Genomic DNA, 25,607 nt, shown 5'->3' with positions numbered 1-25,607 from the left:
ATAAGTCATAACTTCAATCTTCTGCTAAGTTGTTATGATTTTTAAAGTTCATACAAAATCTTAACATTTATTTATTTGGGGGGGGTTGGGGGTGTACCCACATGCAACGGTGTGCATGTGAAATTCAGAGGACAACTGGTAGAGTTTGCTCTCTCCTTCTACCACGTGGGTCCCAGATATGAAACTCAGGTCATCAAGTTTGACAGCAGCTCCCTTTACCCACTGGACCATCTTGCTGCCCAACTAAAGAAAAAACTATTAAGGATATGTTCACAATGACAAATGACACACAAAAGTTGCTGGAAGCCTAAACTAGCCTCAAGCAGCATTTTAAAGTTCTACCTGTTTTCTTCCCTATCCCAGCCATGTCTACTTCTTCCAAATTCTTCTTTGAGCTATTTGAAGAGCCTACCTAAACAAAGGTTGCTGGCTAAGCACAAATTCCTTCAACAGCCATGACAGTGATCTGTGCAGCCAGTAAGAACCCTGACATCATAAAGCCCACCTACAACATGCGAATACTAAGACTCACAGGAACTCCTAAACACCTAAGACAAAGAGAGACAAAAATAGAAATGCATCTACCTATCTGAATCAAGTGTAAAGATTTAAAAATAGAGCAAACATTTTGTCTTTTTAAGGAAAAAAAAAAGGCAATTTTTTTTTCCACTTTAAAAATAAAGTGGGTTAGGTGGGCAGCCATGGCGTACATCTTTAATCCCAGCACTCTGGAGGCAGAGGCAGGTAGATCTCTGTGAGAGTTCAAGGCTCATCTGGTATACAAAGTGAGTTCTAGGACAGACAGAGCTGTTACATAGAGAATCCCTGTCTCAGAAAACCAAAAGAAAGAAAAGAAAAAAAAAATGGGCAAGTTAGGCCAATGAGATGGCCCAACACACAAAGGCACTAATTTCCAGAAAGGTGGAAATCATAAGGGTGGAAGGAGAGAACCAACTCCACAAGGGTGTCTTGATTGTGACCTCCACATGTACTCAAGGAACATACATACACACAGCACATGAGTGCACATACACACACAGACACAGATACAGACACACACACATAGATAAGAGACACACACACAGACTCCAACTCCTAGAGCCAGAGAAACTCTGAAGCTCACAGATGAAAACTGGTGCTCCAGGCCAATGAAAAACTTCATCTCAAATAACAAGGTGGGGCTGAGATTACAGCTCAGGAGAAGTGCTGTACCTAGTATGGGGGTGGGGGTGGGGAGGATACAAGCGAACAGCTCTGAAGAACGCTCAGTGTGGATCTTTCTTCTTCAAATACACACACACACGCTCACATGCACCCACCAACACAAACACCCACCTATAGGGAACACACACAAGCAAATGATAATACAATAAACCACACTAGATTTTGATGAGATTTCTTCAGGTCATTAGCAAAAGATCTAACTTGTTACAAATGTACAAAAATATTCAGATGTCAATCGTTAAAAAAATAATAATACATTGGGCATAATCCTGTTTAACCCAAACACTAGGAAGGCAGAGAACAGTGGATGTCTGTAAGATGAGGACAGCCTGGAACAACTCTACATAGTGAGTTCCAGGACAGCTAGAGCTACATGGTGAGATACTGTCTCAAATAAAATTTTAAAACAGAAAGGGTAAATAAATAAACAAATAATAAAGATGTCATTAGTTATGGTAACTGGGGCTGGAGAGATGGCCTGGTGGTTAAGAGCACTGGGTAGCTGCTCTACCAAAGGACCCTAATTTGATTTCCTGCATCTATATCGTACTTCACAACTATCTTTAACTCCAGTTCCAGGGGATTCAATGTCCTCTTCCAACTTCCATGAGAACCAGGCACAAGAGGTACACATACATACAGGCAAAACACCCATACAGATTCAAAAAAGAAAAGATGCTATCAGTGAGTAAACAGTCTATTGAAACACAAGCACTAATTCAAGAAAGACACATCAGTTCAGTGAAATGGTTTAGCAGGTAAAAGCACTCACCTCCCAAACCTGACAACCCCATGACCCACCCATGTCTTCTGGCCATGGCATGAGTGCCATGACATACACGCAACACACACATACACATAGATATATTTAAAACACACATATATAAATAATACATACACACCAAATAAAATGTTCTTAAAGAACTGCACATCATACTGTATACTAAAAACATGACAGCCTCGTTCACTGATGGTTCTCACAAAGATAAACCCAGTCAACAAATAAAAGCATAAGGAGGCTCTGTCACTCTAAACCCTAAGAACCCAGCTGACAGTAAGGCTTCCTGGAGTCCTACTGCACCTATTTCCACACAAAGGGACTCACGATCTTAGCTCCCCATCAAGATCCTGCTGTCGTAATTTCCTGAAATCTGCATCGAGGGCTTGGTAATTCTCCTCAGAAGTATCATAAAAACCAAGAGCAGGCTTTTTCTCAAATGGGATTTCAGCATTATAATCAACTCCTCTCTTCTTCTTCCTTTTCTTCTGAATCTCTATGCCAGCTGCTCGAAGCTCTCGTCTTTTCTGGAGGGCAGCGAGGCGTCTGGAGAAAAAAAATGCAGAGTCACCTAGAAAATCAACACTGCCAGGCAGAGATGGGTTAACCCAACAGCAGTAAGAAAAATATCTGGTCATTTGAAAATACCTTACCTCACACCACGTGCCAAGTTCCAGTTCTAATTTTAAAAATAAGGCATAAAGGGAAAGTAGAGAAACTGTAAGTCAATGTGAACCTTGCCTCTCTCTGAGTAAGAGTATAACATGGGACACACTGTGCCACACTACAGTTCCCGAAAGATTCTTTTTGGGTTTTTGTTTATTTGTTGTGGGGGGGAATGCAAGCCTCATCCCAGAACTTGGGAGTTTGAGGCCAGCCTGGTCTAGTGAGTGAGTTCCAGGACAGCCAGGGTTACACAGAGAAACCCTGACTTGAAAACAAACAAACAAATAATATAGCTACTAATAATGTAGCAAAAAAAGATTAATAATGTTGAGATTTAAATTTTGTAACTGTCGCACAAAAAGAAATCATAAAACAAAATAAAAACACTTGCTCCTAATGAGAAATGGTTAAATACAGTTTATGTACAAGGTGGCCCTGGGAGGAGTTTGAGGTATAATCAAAATACAGTGTATGAAATTCTCAAAGAAATAATAAAGTACTATTTTTAAATTTTATGTAAACCTTTAAAGTTTTATTATTTTTATTTGTGTATGTCCACGTGAGTGAACTCCACATGCATGTAGTACCTGGGGAGGCCAGAAGAGGGCGCTGGAACTCTCGGCGTTGGAGTCACAGAGAGTTGTGCACTGGGAACAACTGCACAAGCAGTACATGCTCTTAACCACTAACCCATCTCTCTAGCCCTCTATGTAGGATTTTTTTTACTTCTAATGTTAAAAAAAAGTAGATAGAAGTAAAAGTTTTACTTAACTAATAATCACAAATTAAATTAGCATGCACTATTTCTGTATACCTAGTTACCATCATTCTGAATTTTATTTTATTGACAAATGTGTAAAAAGTGACACTTGGCAAGTGGTATATGTCTTTAATCCCAGCACTTATGAAGCAACTGGAGGCAGCTGGAAATCTGTAAATCTAGGCCCATACCAAGCTCTAGGCCAGCTAAAACAACATAGTGAGTCTGTCTCAAAAGAACTGTAGAAGCAAATAGTATCTAGCAAAGGTAACAAGAAAATCAACTGGGATGGCTTTAAAAAAAAAAAATTAACAACACTTCTCTGACTTCAACCAAGAAAATAAATCAATACGAGCAAGGACATAATCGAAGACTGTTTTGCTGAACACTGGCCACAATCTAATTTACCAATGAGAACTGAACGAATTTACAAAATATGTAAGACAAGGTATTATGCAGGCTTTACATTACTTCTGAAGTATACAGCTTCTATATAATCTTAAGAAAAGCTGTACAACTACTCAAATAGAATGAGGCCTAAGGTAGAGCCAAATAAAACAGAGCTCACAAACAGAAAACCGTGCCAACGTTACATGCCTGTCTACCAGCCTGAGCGGGGTCAAGAGCAGCAATATTTGACAGTGGCAGTCAGTGGAGGGTAAAGTTCCCTTTCATTCCATTTTCCCTTTGTATTTCCCAATGATGCTGTAGTTGCAGGGAATTAATGAGAAGTTATTTACAGTATTAAAGACAAAGAAACAAATCACAAACCCGTATACAAAAGAATGACTGCCAAGCACAAGGAACTAGAAAAAGTCCCCAGAAAAAACAAAAAAGGAAGGGCATGGAAAATACATAAACAGTCAAGAACTCTACCTAAACTCAGTGAGAAAGATGAGCAGTTAAGAGCTGCAAACTGAGCACCTCCCTTCCACACCTCCCTTCCACCCGCCAGTTCCTGCAGGAGGAAACTCCACACAGAACAGCCAAGAACATGAGCTCCCTCTCCTACCAGCCAGCAGTCAGAGGCTTTCAGTCCAGGAGAGCCAGGGCATCGGCACTTCTCACTCTGCCTCCAGACACCCAGCTACACAGGCCCCCCCTCCTCCACCCAAACAAGGGCTCTCCCCTGGGCACACTACCACAGGGAGGACAGCCCTGACAGCTCTTCCCTCAGCTTCTGGAATAAAAATTCTAACTGGGAGGGATTCAAGGACTGCCTACCATTCCTGCTCCCCAGCACACTCAGCTCCTTAACCAAGTTAGAGTGTCAATGAGAAACACACACAGCCAGAGCCCTGAAGAAGTAAGACCTAAAAGCACTGACTCCATCAACAAGCACTCCAGGAGAAGGGAACTTTCAAAAACAGTGAAAGCTGTGGTAAACAGCCACTGGGAAGAGGGAACAGATTCAGTGTAGTCTAAGGTCAATCTGTGAGCTGACCAGCTTGATGGGAGACTGAAAGACAGAGGACAGAGCTCTCCTGAGTCAGAATAGATCTCAAAGGTCGATCTTAGAACTATGTCTTCCAAGAACCCCAACCTGGATCAGATCCATCTACACAGCAATTTATTATCTCAGAACACTGCTAAAAGCACTGCAATAAACAGCTGGGTACAATCAGAAAGAAGGTATCAACGAGAACCCAGCCCACACCATGCCACCCCACAATGACTGCAATATCCAAGACTCCCCTTCCCTGAGCAGCAACACAGCAGCGGAACAGACTTCACTGAAACAATGAAATTGATCTCAAAATAAACCATTAAAAATAAACTGGATGGGAATGGGGGTACAGAAAAATGAGACTTGTAGAGAAATCAGCCAGTTACAAGAGAACCCCAGTAAGATTAAAACAAAGGACCGTGTATGAGCTTTATATATATATATATATATATATATATGATCCAATTAAGTCTATACGTTAATAGGTTTACAAACATATTAACATACATCTACAATGAAAGAAAAGTCTTGAAGGATGTATTCTAAAAGTAAATTTCATTCTTTACACAGAAACAAAGACTAAACACATTAGAGAACATTCCCAACATCATGCTAAGTGAATCTAACTAAAGCCTATGCTATTGTATCAACCACATCCTAAAACAAAAATATTAACACAAGTGGAAGGACAAGCATACTCGTGTCGTAAGAAACACAGAAGTAACATCTGAAACAGTCTTGACCTGTGCTTCACACGCAGGTCAGGTTGTTGCAAGGTAGATGCAGCACACAGCTTACATAAACACAAAGATGCTACAAGAAACGGTAGGGTGAATTAAAATCTGCAGATGATGTCAATCAATCCTAACCAAACTTAAAAGCCTTTCACAGACACAACTACTGTATTCCTTGCCAGCTCACATGATTAAACAACTTTCAAGAAACTGAGTTCCCAAACAGCCCTAGACAAAATGGAGAAGTATTTCTCCAACGCTACATTTCTTAGCCCTCAACAATATACAACATAGAAAGGTAGCTAGCTGGGAAGAAAATGCAATACTTTCTGTTCTTTCTGCTCACTATCCCAGGTGTGCATTCCCATCAAATCTGACTACTCTACACAAATGAATGGCCACCTACACCAGAAGCACCTTCCATCCCAGGATCCAGTACTGGGAATACCAGCACAGAGTCAAGAAGCAATTTCTATACAGAGTAAGAGCCAAAAAAAAAAAAGCCCCAGGTAGACTGTGGAGTGAAGAGTCTGTCCAATACCTGACTCCCACAAGCTGCCACACAGTTCAGATGTATCTATACCAATTTTATCTTGGATTTGGGGATCAGGATGTTATCATTAATTTAACTAAAAGCAAGCACGGAGAAAGTGTGGGAAAGCCTGAGTACAAAGCAATGCCTATTGTAATTCACTCACTTTTTTAATGATGATTTCTATGAAAGCCTAGAGTTTGGTTCAAGGCTCATTAACTTTAACTCCCTCTATGCAGAGCTGAAATTCCTGTCTCACAACCAGTACCTTCCCAACACTAATCAAGGAGGGTGGGAACTGGTAACTGACAGTCATATAAAAGCCTCCTGATACCAAGATGCTACAATAGGTCAAACATAGCATGCTGGGTCAAATCCTATAGTTTCTGCCTTGCTTTGCAAACTTTTTAAAGTGTATTTTTCCTATAACTACTCTGAAATGGTTAGGGAGAAAACACAGAAGTTGTTTTTGTTTGTCCCAGAACAATAAAGAAAGTAAGGAGTAACAGCAAAATGGGAATTGGCCAGTTCAGACCAGTCACCAACCAGAGTGAATAACCACACAGTGTTCTAAGCCCAAAGATGCACAACTAACTATTGGACATGGAATGAAAAACACACCTTGCTTCTTCCAACTGCTTTTCTCTTGCTTTCCTCTTAGCCTTCTTTCCTTGAGTATTGGCCAGACGGGCGCGAGCCTCAGAAAGCATCTCAAGTTCATCTGCAAAAATAAAGATAAGAAAAAGTAAGTTCCTCTCCAACATGAGCAGGCAGACACATCCTGGTGTTTACAATGACAAAAGCATAATGTACTCGCTGCTGGTACAGGGTACAGACACCTTGTGAAGTCAGAGAAAGTCAGGTTACAAATCATCCCATCGCTAACTTGCTAGCTCTGTAAGCCTTGTCCCCTATTTACCTCTGTGAGTATGTTTCCCTTTAAAATCAGAGTAAGAACTTCTACTTCAGAGATGCTAAGAGCTAAGAAAAATGAAATACATCCAGTAAGTAGCAGTAATCCACTCCACGAAAGCTCTAGTACCCTATCGGCAGCACACTGGCACATTACAGGCAGAGAACACTGTAACACTCACAGAGAACTGAAAACCTTCAGAGACATATTTCTCCCTCAGAAATGCTTCTTCTCCAAAAACACTGTCTACAGCTCTCCAAAACAGAATGAAAAAAAATAAATAAATAAAGTCAGGATGCCTAAACCATCCGTGCAACTTGTACCAGACTTAGATTCTACTCAGATCACAGTCCTCTCTGTGTGTCTTTCAGTACAGTCCTTTCGTGGAGTGTAAATCAACCTAAAGTCAAAGAAACACTGGTCCCATATGCTAGCTTGCTGCCTGTCTTTCTAGAAAGGGATATGAGAAATAGGATCCTGTGAGGCTCACCACTCATCTCTGGGACATCGGCCTACTACACTGCTCAGTTCATTCAATAAAATGAAGACATGGAAAACAAAGGGTATTATCCAAAAATGCAGTTACTCTGTAGTAAAAAAGGACTGGACACATTTGGGGAGATACTTAGAATAATAACCACTGACAGAACTGGGAGTCTACGAAGTCAGCAGTTCAAGAAGGAACTAAAAAGAATATAAGGAAGGCCCAAGTCATCTACAGTTGTTACCAAGAACACTCCGGTGTCTGCTTACCCTCATCCATGTCGATTGGATCAGGCCGAGCTGGCTTTGTTTCTGGATTTGGATCTATCTCTCCAGGTTTAAGTTTTCGGGGGTCGTCTGTTGTTTCTTCTTCATTGTCCCTTTGGGCAGTCTTGTCCCTTGGAAGGAAAAAAAAAGCCCAAATGAGCTAGTCACAGTATCATAGCATTTAGTATTAGAATTAGCATGGTTCCTAGCTCTGGCACTCTTTCTTCCCCAAAATACCAGACAGATAAGCATTATGAAAAACTCCATCTTTACAGTTGCTACATGTGAATAAAATGGCATTAAAAATCTAATTTCAGTATTTCTGCTTATGATGAAACAAGCAGCCCTTACAATTGTAGAACACTCAGAGAAATAAAGACACTACTGGAACAAATATAAAGATCCTAATAAAAATTCTCAACAGCAGTAATGACAAGTGACTCTTATGTACTCACTCATACTCTCACTTTTCTGAGTATGACTCGTATACTTCGTAAATTATCTTTTTAAATGGGAAACAGAAGATATAATTTTACATAACTGTGTGACATTTGGAATACAGAATTCAGTGACTTTAGTTTTTCTGGCTTTAGTCACAGTCAAAATTAAGCTGGAAATGCTATAAGTGTGTTCAGCACATGCACATTAACATATACACACAGTCTTCATGATGCTCTAAGGTCCACTCACAGGAGGAATTCATAGTGTTCCAAGCACTGGGCTGCTGTTCTTCCTATGATCGGAGCGATGGTCCTCCACTGCGTTGGCATCAGCTTGGCCAAGTGCAAGAGTTTCTCCTCCTCTTCTCTAGACCATTCGGTTTTTTTAATGCTTGGGTCCAGCCACTCATACCTATTAAAGACAACATTTCAAACACTAGTTAGCCACCCAGGATAAATCTCCAGTTTACACATGGGTGACTGTCTAAAATCACATGCTCTCACCCTTCAACCACTAACACTATTCCTTCTGACAAGGGGATAGTCACTGTGAAGTTAAACTTACTCATCTTCCCCTCTTCACATTAAAATGTACTTTAAGTATAGTTACACTTAAAAACCTAATTTGAATGAAGTAAAATCATGACTTCTTTTTCAACTAGTACTCATTTTTACTTATTCTTAACTTTCTCTTTTTGTTTCTATTGGTGGTGGTAGTTTGGTTTTATTTTGTTTTTTTGAGATAGGATTCCTCTCTATGTAGCCCCAGCTGTCCCACAACTCCCTCTGCAGTCCAGGCGGCCTTAAACTCAAAAGATCTGCCTGCCTCTGCCTTCAATGCTGGGATTAAAGGCCTCTCCACCATACTCTGTTCTTTTCTGGAGGTTCTGACGTTATCTAGGAAGGACAGCACCTTGTATTTTTATATTACAATTTCACTGCACCTCCTTATGCGCGGGTTTCACAACACTGTCACTTCCTTCTCTTAGCATCTGGCTTAACCCCACTAAATGTTTCAACCCTGTACGCTTTCATCTGCTAGACTTCTAAATTTAAAGTAAAACTACTATGGCATCCTCCATCCTCCAGTGTCTGCCCAATCTGCCCTGTCTACCAGGTATTTAGCTGGGTGAGAGTCTGTGCATGTACAACTGTAGCCCAAACTGGCTTAATGGCTTAAGATCACTAAAAAAAAAAAAAACAAACTGCAATCAAACTACTGCAGCCTGAGAGCCACCTTCCTTCTGCTCTGCATCTGACTCTTTCCACCATCCAAAACCGGGTCACTTCATATAATCCAAACAATGTTCCTCACAGAACATGTGCTACAGCTGGGACCTGTTCATTCAAGCCAAGAACACAGGCTTATGTCCACCACCCTGTGACTTCACAGTGATACCCTAAGTGGAATGTTGGCGTCTGTTGCATTTTAGTGTAGCAAATATGCAATGTTGTAACCCTGTTACAAGAAAGTAAACACTGTGACCTGACCTATAAAATTAAGCACTGTTTAGCATTCATTTCTTTGGGAAAGTAAGTCCTAAAACAACCAATTTATAGACTTTTAGAACACAATTCATTCAATCAGCTGAGGCCCAGCTATCTCCTATAAGATGTTGTACACTTTCAAATAAATACACTGACTCACTTAGACAGGGCTTTCAGAACTTATCAGTTAATGCTAATAGTATTACCCTAAATTGTGAGAAAACAGGGTAGAGGGGAGGAAAACACGATTTCCTTAAGAACACATAGGAAGCAAGTGACAACCCCATCTAAAAGCCCACCTCCTCCATACTTCCTTCTGTATCACAGTTCTTGCTCTTCTGGGGGAGGTTTCAAAGAGACATTTCACTCATCACAATCAGGACCATGCTGTTTTCCACTTACTGTCTGGTACATACCATCTGGCTTTGCACTGCTTTGCTGATTTCCTATGCAGCAATGAGGCAATCCTAGACCACTGGTTTTTCCCATATTTCATTACCGCTGCTTTCAGAATTTCATCCTAAAAGAGTTGCCAAAGAGAATGCATTCAGTCACAAGCCTCCAAATGAGAAAAGACAAAATGTAAAATTAGCTCCTGCAGAGTTCCTATAGAGATACACACAATCATTAAAAAAAAAAAAAACTTCATTATTCATTAACAGTTAATGATAAATAGCATAGAAGAATCAGAAGAGGTGACTGGACAGGCAGCTCAGTGGTTAAGAGCAGGTACCACTCTTTGCAGAAGACCTAAGTTCAATTCCCAGTGCCCACATCAGGCAGCTTACCTGTATCTCCAGCTCCAGGAGAATCCAAAGCCTCTAGCCACTGAGGGCGCCTGTACTCATATGAACATACCCATATACAGACAAATAATTTTAAAAATAAAAATAAATATTTTTTTGAAAAACAGGAAAAAAAATCCCACAAAGGACATCTTACCTGTCTCTCAACAAACTAGAGGTGGGAAAAGTCATTGCTGAAAACACTACTTTCTGACAGACTTGCAAAAATCATCCACCAGTATGTACCTGCTATTCTCTTCACAAAGGGAAGTTCATACACATTTATATATTTATTCATCAAAAAAGTTTCCTGCATATCTACCCTAAATCAGGTCTTGTGTATTCCAGAAAGAAAATCAAAGATGACCTATCCAGGCCTCAAGAAGCAACCTGAGACCCTGACTCAACACATTTCCACTCCAGTATCCTACTCATCCACAACGGCCCAGGAGCCACAGCTCCTTCTACCTCATCAGTCATCACCCTGTCCACTCCAATCACCAAATACTTCCCCAGGGTCCTCAAACAACAAAGCCCTGCACAACCTGCCAAGTGAACTCACAGACAGCAGGGATCACAGAGTCATAGATGAATGCACTCGAGCACTTTAACCTGGGCTTCTTCCACAATGAACTTGAACTGCATGCCCTGTTCCTGAGCCAGTCCACCCCATCTTCTCTCCCATTACTAACTGACACAGTGCCCACCTACTCCCATTACTAACTGATGGTGTGCATGAAGTCCTGGGTTAGATTCCCTAAGACTCTGCATGGTGGCAACACACCTGTAACCCTGGCAGGTGGAGAGGTAGAGGCAGGAGGATCAGAAGTTCAGGATCACCCTCATTTATATAGCAAGCTCTAAGCCAATCTGTGCTCATGAAACCCTATCTCAAACACATACATACACACACACCCCTGCAGAGTTCTGACCACTACAGAGGAATCCTGCTGTTACTTGATTTTGTGATTCTGCTTCTTCCTCGGAGGCCACCTCTCCTCTAATTTAAAGAGCCTCAGTCCCTCCACTTGTAACTCTGACGAAGTTTTTCTATACTTCAACACATCTTCAACCAAGTATACATGGTGACTACCTATCCCACAAGATCCCAAACATCACCAGAAAAACCTGCTTCATACTAAGTTCTAGAGTACCAAAGTCTGGTCCTCCTGCACTGCTGTCTGATGTGGACAACAGCCCCTCGTTTTTACTGAAGGCTTACTGATGTCCCCAGCTGGGTTCACAATGTTCCAAACTGGTAACTCATTGCAAGTATATATACGATTGTTTTACAAAAACCGAGGCTTTGAGAAGTTAAAACTCAGCTGGAACCACACAGAAGTGCCTGCAACAACACAGTAAGCTGCAGCCAATGAAAACGGGTGGCACAAAGCCACTGAACAACTAACTCTCAACTGGATGACTAATGGGCAAAGACGCCAGGACGGTCAGAAAGATGACAAGCAACAGGAAGAGATCTCTCCAGGGGAGAGACCTAAAGGTATTCATACATTCGGTTCATCTGAGCAAATGCACGGAAACCTAATTTCTGTTCTCTTTTCTTCTGCCGTTCCGTTCACCCTTGGCATTATCTACTCCATCTCTGGAAGCAAACATCACCATACGTAGTTTGCCCTAACTGGCTTCTATCCCTGCAAGGGCGGAGTGACGAGAAGGTAAGAGAAAGGACCTTGGGATCTGCAAAGCGGACAGACTATGCCCGGCCATCAGATAGGCGGAGAGGTGCAGACGGAAACGCGCCGCCCGCCCCACTGCAAGGAAGTCAATGAAAAACAAAGTTGCAGCCACGGCGACTTCTATCAGGGCGAAGCGCCGTGTGTACGAGCTGAGAAAGGAAGGAGCTGGGGAAACACGACGTTCCTGCGGAGGTCCAGGCTGGGCCGCCGCAGGGTCACCGGGGAGAGCGAGGGGGCGCGTCCCTAAATGAACAAATAAGTGTTTAAGGGCCTAGCAGACGACGGGCGGGGAGCGCGGGGCGACAAGCCGCGACCTCGCCCCCGAGGTGCCAGGGGGCCCCGCGGCTGCACCCGCAGACGGCCATGGTCCCCAGGATCCTCGCAGTCGCGGTCCCCCACGCACACCCCGCGGGACAGCCACGGCTCCCGGACCTCCCCGCGCGTGCGCACACGCTACCGGACCCGGCGGAGGGCACCGGACGGCGGGAAAAGCTGCCTCACCTCGGTATTCCTCCACACGCCCCCTTTGATCATAATCCGAGGCATCTTGGTGGCGGAGTGTCCCGGCAAGCGGCCGAGAGGGGCTTCGAGAAAGTAGTAACGGCGCTTCGGTCACGGGACGCAAAGAAGCCACTTCCTCCAAGAGCGACCTTCTGCTTTGGAGAGACCTGCGCAGGCGCGGCGGGGGCGGCCCGGTAAGTCTCGCGAGATCTCAGTGGCCGAAGGGAAAAGACGCGGCCTGTTTGGAACCTTAAGACTGACAGAAAATCATCAAACCGCAGGGGCCAAAGCGCCCCTACGTCGCGCGCAGGTCCGAGACAGGTTGGAGGAAAACAAAACTCTCGCGAGATGCCAGAGGTGGAACTTGGCCGGCAGCGCCGGGACGGGATTGGTCCCGGCGTCTCGCGGAGGGCGGCACGGGGGAAAATGTCAGGGTTGTGGCGTTCCAAACCCGGGCTGATCCGAAGGGTGCGTTGTTAGGGAGAGCCGTGCCGGCGATGAGAACCTCGCAGGATCCGCAGGGAGGTGCAATGGCGTGGTCTTTTCTCATCTGGAAGAGATGAGTACGGAAGATGCTATACGGACCCGATGACATGGTAAACGTAGCCCGGTTGATGGGACTGCGCTCCCGAAGTAAGTAAGTGTTCCTTATCCTTCCTAGAAGGGCCACGCAAACTTCACCTCGACCCTCGAAGGGTTCTGAAGATGTCCTAAAAAAGTCACGCCAGCGGTTCTCTGTGGAACGAACTCTGGCAGCGCGGGAGTCTTGTCCCTGTAATCCTGTGTCGTCATCTGCAGAGTAAAACGAAGGACACACTTGCTCATCAATGCAGAGGACAGCTGCGAGTCAACAACGACAACAACAAAAACCTCGGTGAGGTGAAAATTGTTAAACTCTCTGCCGTCTCCTTGTCCTGTTTCCCACGCAGACTACTTCACTATTCCAGGTTCAATTATTTGCTGCCACCCCAGGTCGCTAGGGAAAGATTTTATTCCGTGCTCTGGTTTTTTGTTGTTGTTGTTTTTGTTTCTGTCTGCCTCTACTGGAAGACGTGACAGATTTTCTGATTTGCTTTTTTTTTCCTTGAAGTAGGAAATTATATCAGTAAAATACACAGTTTTCTGCTGAGAGGGAGGTAGTGTAGTATTATGAAGAATTTAGTCACCCGCAATCTCATTTCACTCTTAGGTCTCTTTTCAACTGGCATTTTGACAAGTGACAAGCAATTTTCTGCCTTTGGGCTTTTTGCAATGGTTTCTTGTAAAGATGTGTCACCCTTACTTCCTTCCCACCCGGACAACATTCCTTAGTTGTTATGATTATCACACCTCACACACTCACGTGTGCACCACTTTGACCAGATCAAAGCAAAGCTAAAGATACCTCCTTGGGAATTTTAACACCTAGGACCCAAAAGAGGTCACTGTTTCTGCCAGCTAATGAATCTCTGTGGCACCTACCAATTGTGTACAACCTGTGTTTTGAACCATAGAGACCAAGATGGGAAGAAAGGATATCACAGATACAGTGAAAGGATCAAAACACAAACTCTGAAGACTTAGAAGTAGGTCCTGGCCACATGGTCCCTGGATCCAAAATATTCCCAAGTCACAGTTGCTTCCATATTCCCCTTTTGAATCTAGTCACTGGAGTTAGGGTTCAAATATTTATAAGCAAGAGTCCTAATAAACCTAGAGTTGAACAAGCCCTCTCTGGGAGAGCCCTTTCACATTGTGTATTCCAAAGGTTCATGACAATGGCTTCTTCCCCTCAGAACCACCTTTACACCATCAGTCATCTTTATGCTAACTTGAAAAAGGTGTCTCTTCCTTAAGCCATGTTACTTAACATGTCACCTGCTAGAAAATTGTCACTAAGGATTGGTGTTTTGGAGAACAGGACATTTCTGCAACCGATTTAGATCTACCATGTCTGTGGTGTGAATTTGAGTCAGATGCACCAACATTGCCCCTTTTATTATGTGAACTGGGTCTCCAAGTGACACACATGCCCCTCTGAGCACAACAGCCCTGTCAGCTCTCTTTGTACACCTTTGCGCATATAGACTGTGTGTTCCCCCGGGGTCCAGAGACGGAAAGTCAGTCTGAAACCTGAGATCAGAGCACTACATCTAGAAACACCAGAATATAAATCTGCTGTCCTCCACTCCAGCCTCATCAGTCAAATTCAGATCCCCAAAAAGGCTGCCTCCAGCACAGGGACTGCCACCATTAGGCAGCCAGACTGTCATCACTGTGAACCTTCAGCAAGGCAAGTGGCCACTTCTAAAAGAGGCTTAAAGAGAAAGGCTCCACATCTTCCTCACTCTCCCAACATACTCTTCCCCAAATACACCCCAGAAAATGAGTCGTGGAAAACTCCATAAATATGTTTCATGGTGACTTCACTTAAACAAAAACAAAAGAAAAACATGTTCCCCATTCTTCACTTTACCTTACCTTCACTTTAAAGCTGAAAAGAACTTGTAAGATGAGGAAATCTGCTTCTCTCTGTTATGAGTTGAAATACATCTCCAAATAGATACAGTCACCTCCTAATCCCGAGGTACCTGAACATGTGCACTCATTTGGAAATATTGTAGAGTCTTCACAGATATGATCAAGTTAAGATGAGACCATATTGGTGTGAGCTAACACTATAGCCAGCAACCAGTGTCCTCGTGAGAGAAGTGACATGCACTTCTGATTCCCACCCCATTCACCGCAGTTCTTCATACTACACTGTGATTTTATCTCCTGCTTTAATTCCTGGACCCATGCCTGGATTCCTGACTAGTCCATGAGGCATGAGGGATCTGCTTTATTTTTTTTGGGGGGGGGGGATGTCCTGTTTTAAAAAACAACTTAGTTATGCTCCGGAATACATACATACAAAAAAAGGCTGACTAGAATGATTATTGCAGCTATCATAGCTGCCACTATGGTTACCACTGCAGGTGCTACCGCTGCCTTGACTCCATCTAGCCAAACAATAGCAAATTCCTATTTTCAAAATAAACATTTTAAAATGTTTGATAACTGTTTGATAACTGGCTTAACCCTTCTATGGTTTTCAGGACTGGTAGCTATTCTTGGTTGTCAACTTGACTATATCTGGAATGAGCTACAACCCAGAAATGGAGTGCACACCTGTGAGAGATTTTCTGCTTGGTTTGAAGTAGATGAATCCACTTGGTTCGAGGTAGGAAGACACACTTTGATCCTAATCTTGAGGTAGGAAAACACACCTTTAATATGAGCCACACCTTCTGTTGGAAGCCTTTATAAGGATATAGAAGAAGGAAGATTTTGCTTTTTGCCTGCTTGCCCTCACCTTGCTAGCACATCCATTTTTTTCAGTGGCATTGGAGCCTACTTCTGGATTCCAGCATCTACTGAAGACGATCTGAGACATCCAGCCTGTGGGACTGAGAAACTACTCAATTCTTAGATTTTCTGTTCACAGTTATCCATTGTTGGATTAGCTAGACTGCAGCATGTAAGTCATTCCAATAAATCTCCACATATATAAATGTATATATGGATTTATATAAGTTGGATTTATTTCATATATATATAGAGAGAGAGAAAGAGATTGATTCATTCCATAAGTTATGTGACTCTAGAGAACCCTGACTAATACAGATGTTGGCACCAGAAGTGGTTCTAGAAAAACAGAAGTATAAGAATGAATCTTTTAAGGATCTGGAATAGTCTTTTGAATTCTCCAGCACCCTCAGCTACTGAAGCCTCTCCAGTCACTCCCTCTCCTGGGAGCTTGGAGAGTACTGAAAACCCATGGTGTCAACTGTATTACAAACTTAGAGAGATAACTGTATTTGATTATCCTGATTCACCAATTGTAAGCGGCAATGGATTTGGTAACCCTGTATATGAAACTTTTGACAGTTTGGGGGAAAATAAAGAATATAATGCTGCTGGTTGGTTGCTCTTAGCATCTCTGGATAAACTGATAAAGGATAGGAATCAGCTCAGTGATAAAATTAACCAACTTGAGAATATGGTGAAGGACAACAAAGAGCTTAGTGATAAAATTGACCAGCTCCAGATGCTCATAAACAGTCTAAAGATTTCTAAGTGTGCCCTGGAAGAAAATCATCTCTCCAGCAGCCACAGAGCTCAAATTGTGGAAAATCAAACCGAAGCTCTCATGATAAGGTTACCTGAATTACAACAAAAATTCAAGACTCAGCTTCGGAGGGTATCAGCAGTTAAAGTAAGGGCGGTAATTGGTAAAGAATGGGATCCTGTAACTTGGGAAGAGGATGTGTGGGAGGACCCTATTGAAGCTGATCAAAACTTTGAACCCTTAGATTCTCAAGGGTTTACCTTACCTGAGGAAGTAGTGCCTTCAGCACCACCCCTTGAAATACTGCCCTGTTCACCTGAGGAAATGAATCCTTCGGTGTCTGCTAAACCAGCAGTGTCTTTCTCTGAAGGAAATGCCAGGCAAGACAGTACTGATGTCTGTCAGGGCCCACTAATAGTTGCCTCTAGACCGGTAGCCAGACTTAAGGAGAAGCAGGCTCCTAGCGAGGAAGTGGAAAATGTAGTCCATGAGGAGGAGCACTACACTGCCAAAGAGCTTAATGAGTTTGCTAATTCATTCAAGCAGAAGTCTGGGGAATACATGTGGGAATGGATTTTAAGAGTGTGGGATAATGGTGGAAGGAATATAAAACTAAACCAAGCTGAGTTTATCGAAATGGGCCCTCTGAGTGGAGATTATAGGTTTAATATGGAAGCTCGCACAGTTCAAAAAGGTGTCAAAAGTTTGTTTGAATGGTTGGCTGAAGTGTTTGTCAAAAGATGGCCTACTGAAAAGGAGTTGGAGATGCCTGAGATCCCTTGGTTTAGTGTTGATGAAGGGATTTTAAGGCTCAGGGAAATTGCAATGCTAGAGTGGGTACGCTGTGTAAAACCGAATCCTCCACAATGGGAAGGCCCTGAAGACATGCCCTTCACTGATCCTATAAGGAGAAAAATGGTGAGAGGGGCACCGGCATGTTTAAAGAGCTTTGTTTTAGCCCTCTTCCTTGTGCCAGACCTTCGGGTTGGAGATGCTGCTGCTCAGTTGGACGAATTAAATGCAATGGGTTTAGTTGGGCCCCACAGTAGCAGGGGCCAGGTGGCAGCACTGAATTGTCAAAGGCAAGGTGATCATAGTTATGGGGATGGGCAGCACGGACAAAACAGTATTCTTGATAGCCTAGCCCATGGTGGTCAGCAAAGGCAAAGTGAATTTTATGGTGGCATGACTCATATGGACCTGTGGTACTGGCTAATCACACATGGTGTTTCCAGGCAAGAAATAGATAAGAAGCCTACTGCATTTCTGTTTGAGCTGTATAAGCAGAAAAATTCTCAAACAAATGAAAGAAGGGCTATACTGGATCATGGCAAAAGACAATCTTGGAATCAATTTCCAGACTTGAGCCAGTTTGCAGACCCAGAACCCCTTGAATGAAGTGGTTGCCGGGTTCCCTTGAGGAAGGACCTTGATAAACCACCTAAAAGTGTTACTGTTAGGCTTTCTCCAGTCCTTCCCCAGAGGGACCTACAGCCTTTGACAAGGGTGATTGTACCCTGGGAAAAGGAAACAATCAGACTTTCCAAGGTCTGTTGGATACTGGTTCTGATTTGACATGGATTCCAGGAGATCCCAAGAAACATCATGGCCTCCAGTTTGAGTAGGGGCTTATGGAGGCCAGTGATTAATAGAGTTTTGGCTGCAGTCCTACTCACAGTAGGTCCAGTAGGTCCCGGAGCTCATCCTGAGGTTAATTCCTCAGTCCTAGAGTATCACATTGGTATACATATATTAGAAGTTGGCAGCATTGGTTCCCTGGCCTGTGGAATGAAGAGTATTTTGGTTGGAAAGGCTAGAGGGAAGCCTTTAGAAGTTGCCTCTGCCAAAGAAAATAGTGAATCGAAACCAGTATAACATATCTGGAAGAACTGCAAAAATTAGCGCCACCATCAAAGACTCGAACAATGTAGGGCTGGTGATTTCCAGCACATCTCCCTTTAACATTCCTATCTGGCTGGTGCGGAAGGCTGATGGATTGTAGAGAATGACAACTGACTGTGGAAAAAGCAGTCAGATACTAACTCCAGTTGCAGTTGTTGCACCAAGTGTAGTGTCCTTCCCTGGGCAGATCAACACATCTCCTGGTATGTGGTATTAAGCTACTGATCCAGCAAATGCCTTTTTCTTGGCCCCTGTTCATAAGAAGCAATTAGCTCTCAGTCGACAAGGCCAACAGTATGCCTTTACAGTTTTGCCTCAAGAATATTAACTCTCCTGCCCTGTGTCATAACTTACTTAGAAGGGATTTGATTGTCTGTCTCTTCCACAAAATATCACATTAGTACACTTTATTGACTACGTGTAATGCTTCTGTTAGACCACCACCCACAGACTTACAGAATGCCTTATCCTCTGCCATGGCATACCACACAGTATTGTTTCTGACCAAGAAATGTACTTCATAGCCAGAGAAGTGTGACAGTAGGCCCACGGTAATGGAATCCTACCATGTTCCCCACCGTCCCGAAGCAGCTGGCCTGATAGAAAGATGGAACATGCTTCTGAAAACACAGTTACAGGTGGTAGCAGCCTGGTGGGTTCTCCAGAAAGCAGTGAATGCTTTGTATCAATGCCCAGTCTCTGTTTATTGGACAGTTTGTGTGTACAAACTGGGGACAGTTTCTCCCATAGCCAGGATCCCTGGGTCCAGGAATCAAGGGGTAGGATAGGAAATGGTTCAACTCACTATCATCCCTAGTGACCCACTGGGAAATTTTTTTGCTTCCTGTTTCCACAACCCTAAATTCTGCTGTCCTTACAGTTTTGGTTCCTGATCAGGGGAGTGCTCCTGGTAGGAGCCACAGCAAACATCCCATTAAACTGGAAGCTCAAACTTCCCGCTGGTCTCTTTAAACCAGCAGGCTAAGAAAGGAACAGCAGTGTTAGGAGGGGCGATTGCAAATCACCCTGGGAAAGTGGATTGCTTCTCCACAATGGAGCTAAGAAAGATTATGTCTGGAGTGCAGCAGATCCTTTAGGGCTTCTCTTGGTGCTACTGTGTCCTGTGATTAAATTCAACAGGAAAATACAACAGCCTAATCCAGGCAGGATGACAAAGGGCATACAGCCATCAGGAATGAAGGTATGGGTCACTCCTCCAGGAAAAGAGCCAAGAGCTGTTGAGGTGCTTGCTGAGGGTGGAAGAAAAACAGAATGGGTAGTAGAGGAAAGTAGTTTTAAATGACAGCTAAGTCCACATGACCTTGCCAAAAAAAAGAAGAAAGAGAAATGAGGATTATAGTTGACATGAATGTTTCTGTTATATTTTGTTAAGATACATCTGTACAAATATTTGTGGGTTATTTCAATTTGTATGTTATAACATCAATTAATATCAATGGCTATCATGTTTAAGTTTGAGGTACTAAAAGGATATCCCCCAAGGGACATTGCCACCTATTCTAAATTAATAATGTGTTTGCTGTTGTACAGGGATATATCATCTTAGGTATAATTATCACCTGTTTAAATATATAATGCATTTGCAATTATACATGGGATAGTTATGATTGGTCATTATTATGACCTGGTTATTGTTTTCATTTGGAAATTAATCGTGACCTAAGGAGATATGATTGTGTGTCAGGTTGACAAGAGGTGGACTTGTGATGACTATTTTTGGTTGTCAACTTGACTATATCTAGAATGAGCTACAATTTGTCAGAGATTTTTTCACTTGGATTGAAGTTAAGTGAATCTGTTTCTAGTCCGGACCTTTGAGGTAAAAAGACACACACCTTTGATCCAGATCTTGAGGCGGGAAGACACAGACCTTTAATTTGGATCATGAGGGGGAAGACAGAAGCCTTTAATCCGTATCTTGAGATAGGAAGACTCAATACCTTAATATGGGCCACACCTTCACTGGCATTGGAGCCCACTTCTTCTGGATTCCAGCATCTACTGAAGACCATACTGAGACATCCAGCCTTGTGGGACTGAACAACAACTAGATTCTTGGATTTTCTGTTCACAGCCAGCCATTGTTGGATTAGCTAGACTGCAGCCTGTAAGTCATTCCAATAAATTCCCTTTTAAGAAGGACCACCTAGAATGAAGTCATACAAGCTCAGGCAGGCTGTCCCCACAGTACACCATGCCTTGACCAGTTCTTCACCAGTGACCACCAACATCAACATCTTTTTTTTTTTTTTTTTTTTACCTATAATAAAACAAAAAGGAGGAACTGTGCCAACTCATTAGATAAAATTATCTCTTGCATCCTAAGAGACCGGAACGTTTGCTGGACCTCACAGCCAGCGTTAGTAATACACTCAAGGTCACTTAAGACTGCTGCCCTACTGTATACTCTGCCTGTTCGTTTACTCTGCCTTTAAGAGAACAATGTAGTCATGCATGTATGTTTGTACTTGTGTTATAATAATCATTTGCTGGAAACACCTAATAGTCTGAAAGCAATCTTATAAAATAAATATCCGTAAGTATTGAAAACAACATTCAGTTATTACTTGAAAAAAGGAAAAAGAGAAGTGACATGGAAACATAGAATAAACAGTGTGTGAAGAACCAGGCAGCAGTGAGGGATGATGGGTCAAAGACAAGGAGCACCTTGTTTTGCCAGCAAACACTAGAACAGTGATTTTCAACCTTCCTAATGCTGTGACCCTTTAATACAGTTCCTCATGTTGTGGTGACCCCCAGCCATAGAATTGTTTTAATTGCTACTTCATAACTGCAGTTTTACTGTTGTTATGATTCGTGACGTAATTATCTGTGTTTTCCGATGATCTTAGGCAACCCCTGTGAAAGGACCATGACTCCTAAAAGGGTCTCAACCCACAGGTTGAGAACCGATGCACTAGCGTTAAGAGAAGCATGAAATGCACTCTTCCCCCGAATCTCCAAGAAAGACCCAACCTTGTGAACAGTGTTTCTCAGACTCTGCTTCCGAGTTAGGAGAGAATCCATTTCTCTCTTTTTTCAAAGACTTTTTTACTTTTTTTTTTTTTAATGTGTATGGGTATTTTGTGTTCATCAATGTCTGTGCAGTACCTGAGGAGACCAGATAAGAGCTTTGGATCCCCTTGAACCAAAGTGACATGCAGTTGTGAGCCACCATGTGGAGGCTAGGACCCACACCTGGGTCCTCTAGAAGATCAGCCAGTGCTTGTCATGGCTGAGCCGTCTCTCCAGCCCAGAACCCACTTCTTTTGTCTTATGCCACAAAAGCTCTAGAAGCTAATATACTTTTCTTTTTCCTTTCTAGATTTAGTCTTTTTATTTGATGCATATGAGTGTTTTGCCTGCATGTACTTTGGGTGCCCTAGAACTGGAATTACAGATAGTTGTGAACCACCAGATGGGAGCTGGGAACAAAATTCATCTTCTACAAGAATGGTCTGCATTCTTAACTGTTGAGCCATCACCATAGTCCCCGCCCCTCTTTTTTTAAGAATTTCCAAATTGGTCTGACACAGAAACCCTTTTTCACATAATACCTATTGACATGCAAGAAACACAGTCTGAGTGAGTCTGGCTCCAGAAAGACAATGGTGGTCTGTCAGACCTACGAAGGAAATCTTAGGCTGCATCATGCTCCATTGTGCCACCATAATCACCTTCTAGAATTGGGTCTGACTGAGCTGACATTACTAACCTGAGGAGAATACTTCAGATACCAATTTCTGTCTCACCTGGTTTGCCTTTTTACTGTTTTCAATTTTATTTGTTACTGGGAGGGGTACTGCAAACTACAGCATACAAGTGGAGGTCAGAAGACAAACTTTGAGGAGTTAGTTTCTCCCTTCCACCGAGGGTTGCAGAGATCACACTCATGTCACTGGGCTGGCTTGGTAAGCACTTTCACCTGTTGAGCCTACGGGCCAGTCCTTGGTCTTTTAACACCAAGATACTACACAGAAAATGGCTGAAATTAGGGATGAAAGTCCACAACAACATCAAAGCATAGGTGGGAAGAATATTAGTCACTCCCATCGACCTCATAATCTCTCCCAAATAAACATACTCAAGACAATCCCTCTAGCTCTACCTCCAACTCCCAAATTGGCACCCCTAGGGCCCTCCTCTCATTTACACAGTAGCAGCACTGGGCTGGCTATTTACTACAAAATGAAATATACGCACCCTATCACAGAAATTAATACCATATTGCAAAACATTTTTTAGGATTTTTTTTTATTTATGTGTATGTGTGCTCACACGTGCCTGCACCACGCGTGCCGTTGTCCGATGAGGCAAGAGCAAGGCTTCAGGCCCCCTGAAGCTGGATCTACAAGGTTTTCTGGGCCTCCTGCCTTGGATGATGAAACCTGAACTTCTTTCTTCTGCAAGAGAAGAAAGCACCCTTAACTGTGGAGCCATCTCCCCAGACCCTGCAAAACAGTCTTAGTCGCCTAATGTGGCTGGAGTTTCTGCTACCAGCATTTCTTTGTGGTGGGTCCAATTGTGGTCTTAAATTTATTTTGTCCTCAGGAGTTCATCTTTGCAGGTCTCATTTCTAGAGTCTCCTGTGCCCTGAAGTGGGACAGTGTTCCGAAGAGAATTTGCTTTTCCTCAGGCCCCAAGAATTCAAGAGTCCTTTGAGTTCATTGCTCTGTTTGGGACCAGTATTCCAATCTGGTCATTAAAACTAGACCTTGAAGTTGGGCGGAGGTGGCACAAGCCTTTAATCCCAGCAGAGTCGGGCAGATCTCTGAGTTCAAGGCCAGATAAGAGTTCCAGGACAGCCAAGGCTACACAGAGAATCGCTGCCTCAAACAAACAAAAAAACCTAGACCCTGAATCCACATGTTTCACAGAGATTTTTCTTTCTCACGTGCATATATTTATACCCCAGACTCTTATGCCAACTATATCATAGGCCTTTTCATCAGTGTGTTCTTCAGGCATCTCAAAATCAACTTGCCTGATACTAACCTCATCCTGGAAAACCTGTAGTTCCACGTGAATTTCTTATTTCAAGAAACAGTATCAGATTGATGTGTATTGTGTATAGGAAGTTTACTGAACAGTCGACAAATGGGGATTGATATCTGGCTTACAAACAGCTGACTTGCATATCTTCAGCTGTGTCCATTAGAGGGAGGTTTGTTTTGTTATTTAATGTTAATTAATTAAAATTAATTAAGTATTTAATGATCCCTTATGGGCTACTAGGAGCCCTACATACAGTACCACCATCTCTCTGTAACCACTTGTCCTTCCCTCACACATAGCTACATCATCCCAAAGGCCCACTTAGTCCCTCCAACTCCTTATGACCCTTCCCTGATGGTCACTGAAAGTTGCTGAATCTGGCTAATATGAATGCAAAATTCTGAGTTCTGTTTGAAATTCCCTTAAAGAAGAACTCATTTTAGTACATGTGCTCTGGCCAACCAATCTGTCCTCATTTTCTAGCAGAAATCTCTTTCACCCCAGTCTATTCACATTTGTAGCCAAATAGTCATGCCACACTCACACCTTCATCACGGGGATAAAGCTGTATGTTGTTCCCTGAACTCGCCCCACATTTGTTGGAGACAGACACTTTTACTCAGAAAGGAAGGCACTGGGCTTTTTGGTTGCTGATTTGAAAGGCTCATAGGCAGGGCTCCATCATGTGCTCCCAGAAATGTTTGCTTTCACATATAGATTGTTCAAGTGGAGGAGCCTCAGTGTAGAGGCTCTCAAGGCAGTGGTGGCCTTCCAGATACTCAGTGTGGGATCATCCTGCACTGGAAGGACATCAGTCATCTCTGATTTCCCTGTCCTTTTCCAAAGCCACTGGGAACTTGGCCCATAGGGTCACTAAAAAGTTTACCACCCATGTCTGGCACATTCCTCAGTCAAGGTGGAGGCGTTCATATGTTCTGATACACTGTCTTGATTGTCAAACCAAACGAAGACACCTCCCAAGACCTGCTGCATGATCTTGAGAGTGAAACTCTAAAATACTTTGCCTTATCAAGGTATGTAAACCATGCCACCAACTGACATAACTTTTGGGAGCCAATTGCTCAAGATCAAAAGAAAACATTCCAACCAACCAAAATCCCTCACACCAAAATGTGGAAAATACTATGGAATGCTACAGAATGTTCATAAATCTTTTGTGGAATTTGTGAAGTTTAGAATCAGCTTGGTCCCTGTGGTGATTGCCCTTTATGGTCACCTTAACTAAATTTGGAAGACACATACTCTGTCTGTGTCTCTGAGGGTGTTGCCAGAGACATTTAATGGAGGAGGGAAGACCCACCCTGATTGTGAGCGGCACCATCACATGGTCACAATGAAATAAAGTGAGATTACAGCTGAGCACTACTGTTTCTCTCTCTCTCTCTCTCTCTCTCTCTCTCTCTCTCTCTCTCTGCTTCCCAACTGTAGATAGTGTGACCACCTGCTTCATGTTACTACTACCATACCTTCCCTGACATGAGACTGTGTTCTGTCAAACTGTAAGCCAAAATAAACCTTATTGCTTCTCATCTGATATGGCAATAGGAAATGAAACTAATATAGTCCCCAACACAGCAACATTGGAAATTAATAGAACTAGCTGGGCAGTGGTGGTGCACACCTCTAATCCCAATACTTGGGAGGCAGAGGCAAGCAGATCTCTGAGTTCAAGGCCAGCCTGGTTACAGAGCGAGTTCCAGGATAGCTAGGGCTACACAAAGAAACCCTGTATCAGAAAAAGATAGATAGATAGATAGATAGATAGATAGATAGATAGATAGATAGATGAAAATTGATAGGCGTTTGACAGGGTAGACCCTAATGAGAGATGATCTAGTGACAACTGTCCATGTGAAAGGTAAT

General features: G+C 42.9%; 2 protein-coding genes across 2 annotated transcripts in view; one reads left to right on the top strand and one right to left on the bottom strand.

Moving 5' to 3' along the window:
- Cdc5l (cell division cycle 5 like) overlaps positions 1–12,853 on the bottom strand; it is a 37,551-nt gene extending 24,698 nt beyond the window's left edge. Inside the window, exons 1-6 of the mRNA XM_021649309.2 lie at positions 12,716–12,853; positions 10,149–10,252; positions 8,495–8,656; positions 7,808–7,935; positions 6,763–6,862; positions 2,330–2,548 (exon numbers count right to left, since the gene is read on the bottom strand). Coding sequence (XP_021504984.1) covers positions 2,330–2,548; positions 6,763–6,862; positions 7,808–7,935; positions 8,495–8,656; positions 10,149–10,252; positions 12,716–12,760 — 758 coding nt within the window. The 5' untranslated portion in view covers positions 12,761–12,853. The remainder of the gene's footprint in view (positions 1–2,329; positions 2,549–6,762; positions 6,863–7,807; positions 7,936–8,494; positions 8,657–10,148; positions 10,253–12,715) is intronic.
- Positions 12,854–13,007: 154 nt separating this feature from the next.
- Positions 13,008–21,281, top strand: LOC132648382 (Friend virus susceptibility protein 1-like). The gene is made up of 3 exons (XM_060369673.1): positions 13,008–13,589; positions 15,793–15,917; positions 16,076–21,281. The coding sequence occupies exon 3, from the start codon at positions 16,404–16,406 to the stop codon at positions 18,201–18,203; it is 1,800 nt and encodes a 599-aa protein (XP_060225656.1). The 5' UTR covers positions 13,008–13,589; positions 15,793–15,917; positions 16,076–16,403; the 3' UTR covers positions 18,204–21,281.
- The last annotated feature ends 4,326 nt before the right edge of the window (positions 21,282–25,607 follow it).

This window comes from Meriones unguiculatus, chromosome 16 (assembly GCF_030254825.1).
Source record: "Meriones unguiculatus strain TT.TT164.6M chromosome 16, Bangor_MerUng_6.1, whole genome shotgun sequence".
Lineage (NCBI taxonomy): Eukaryota > Metazoa > Chordata > Mammalia > Rodentia > Muridae > Meriones > Meriones unguiculatus.
This window is presented reverse-complemented; position numbering and strand designations above follow the sequence as displayed.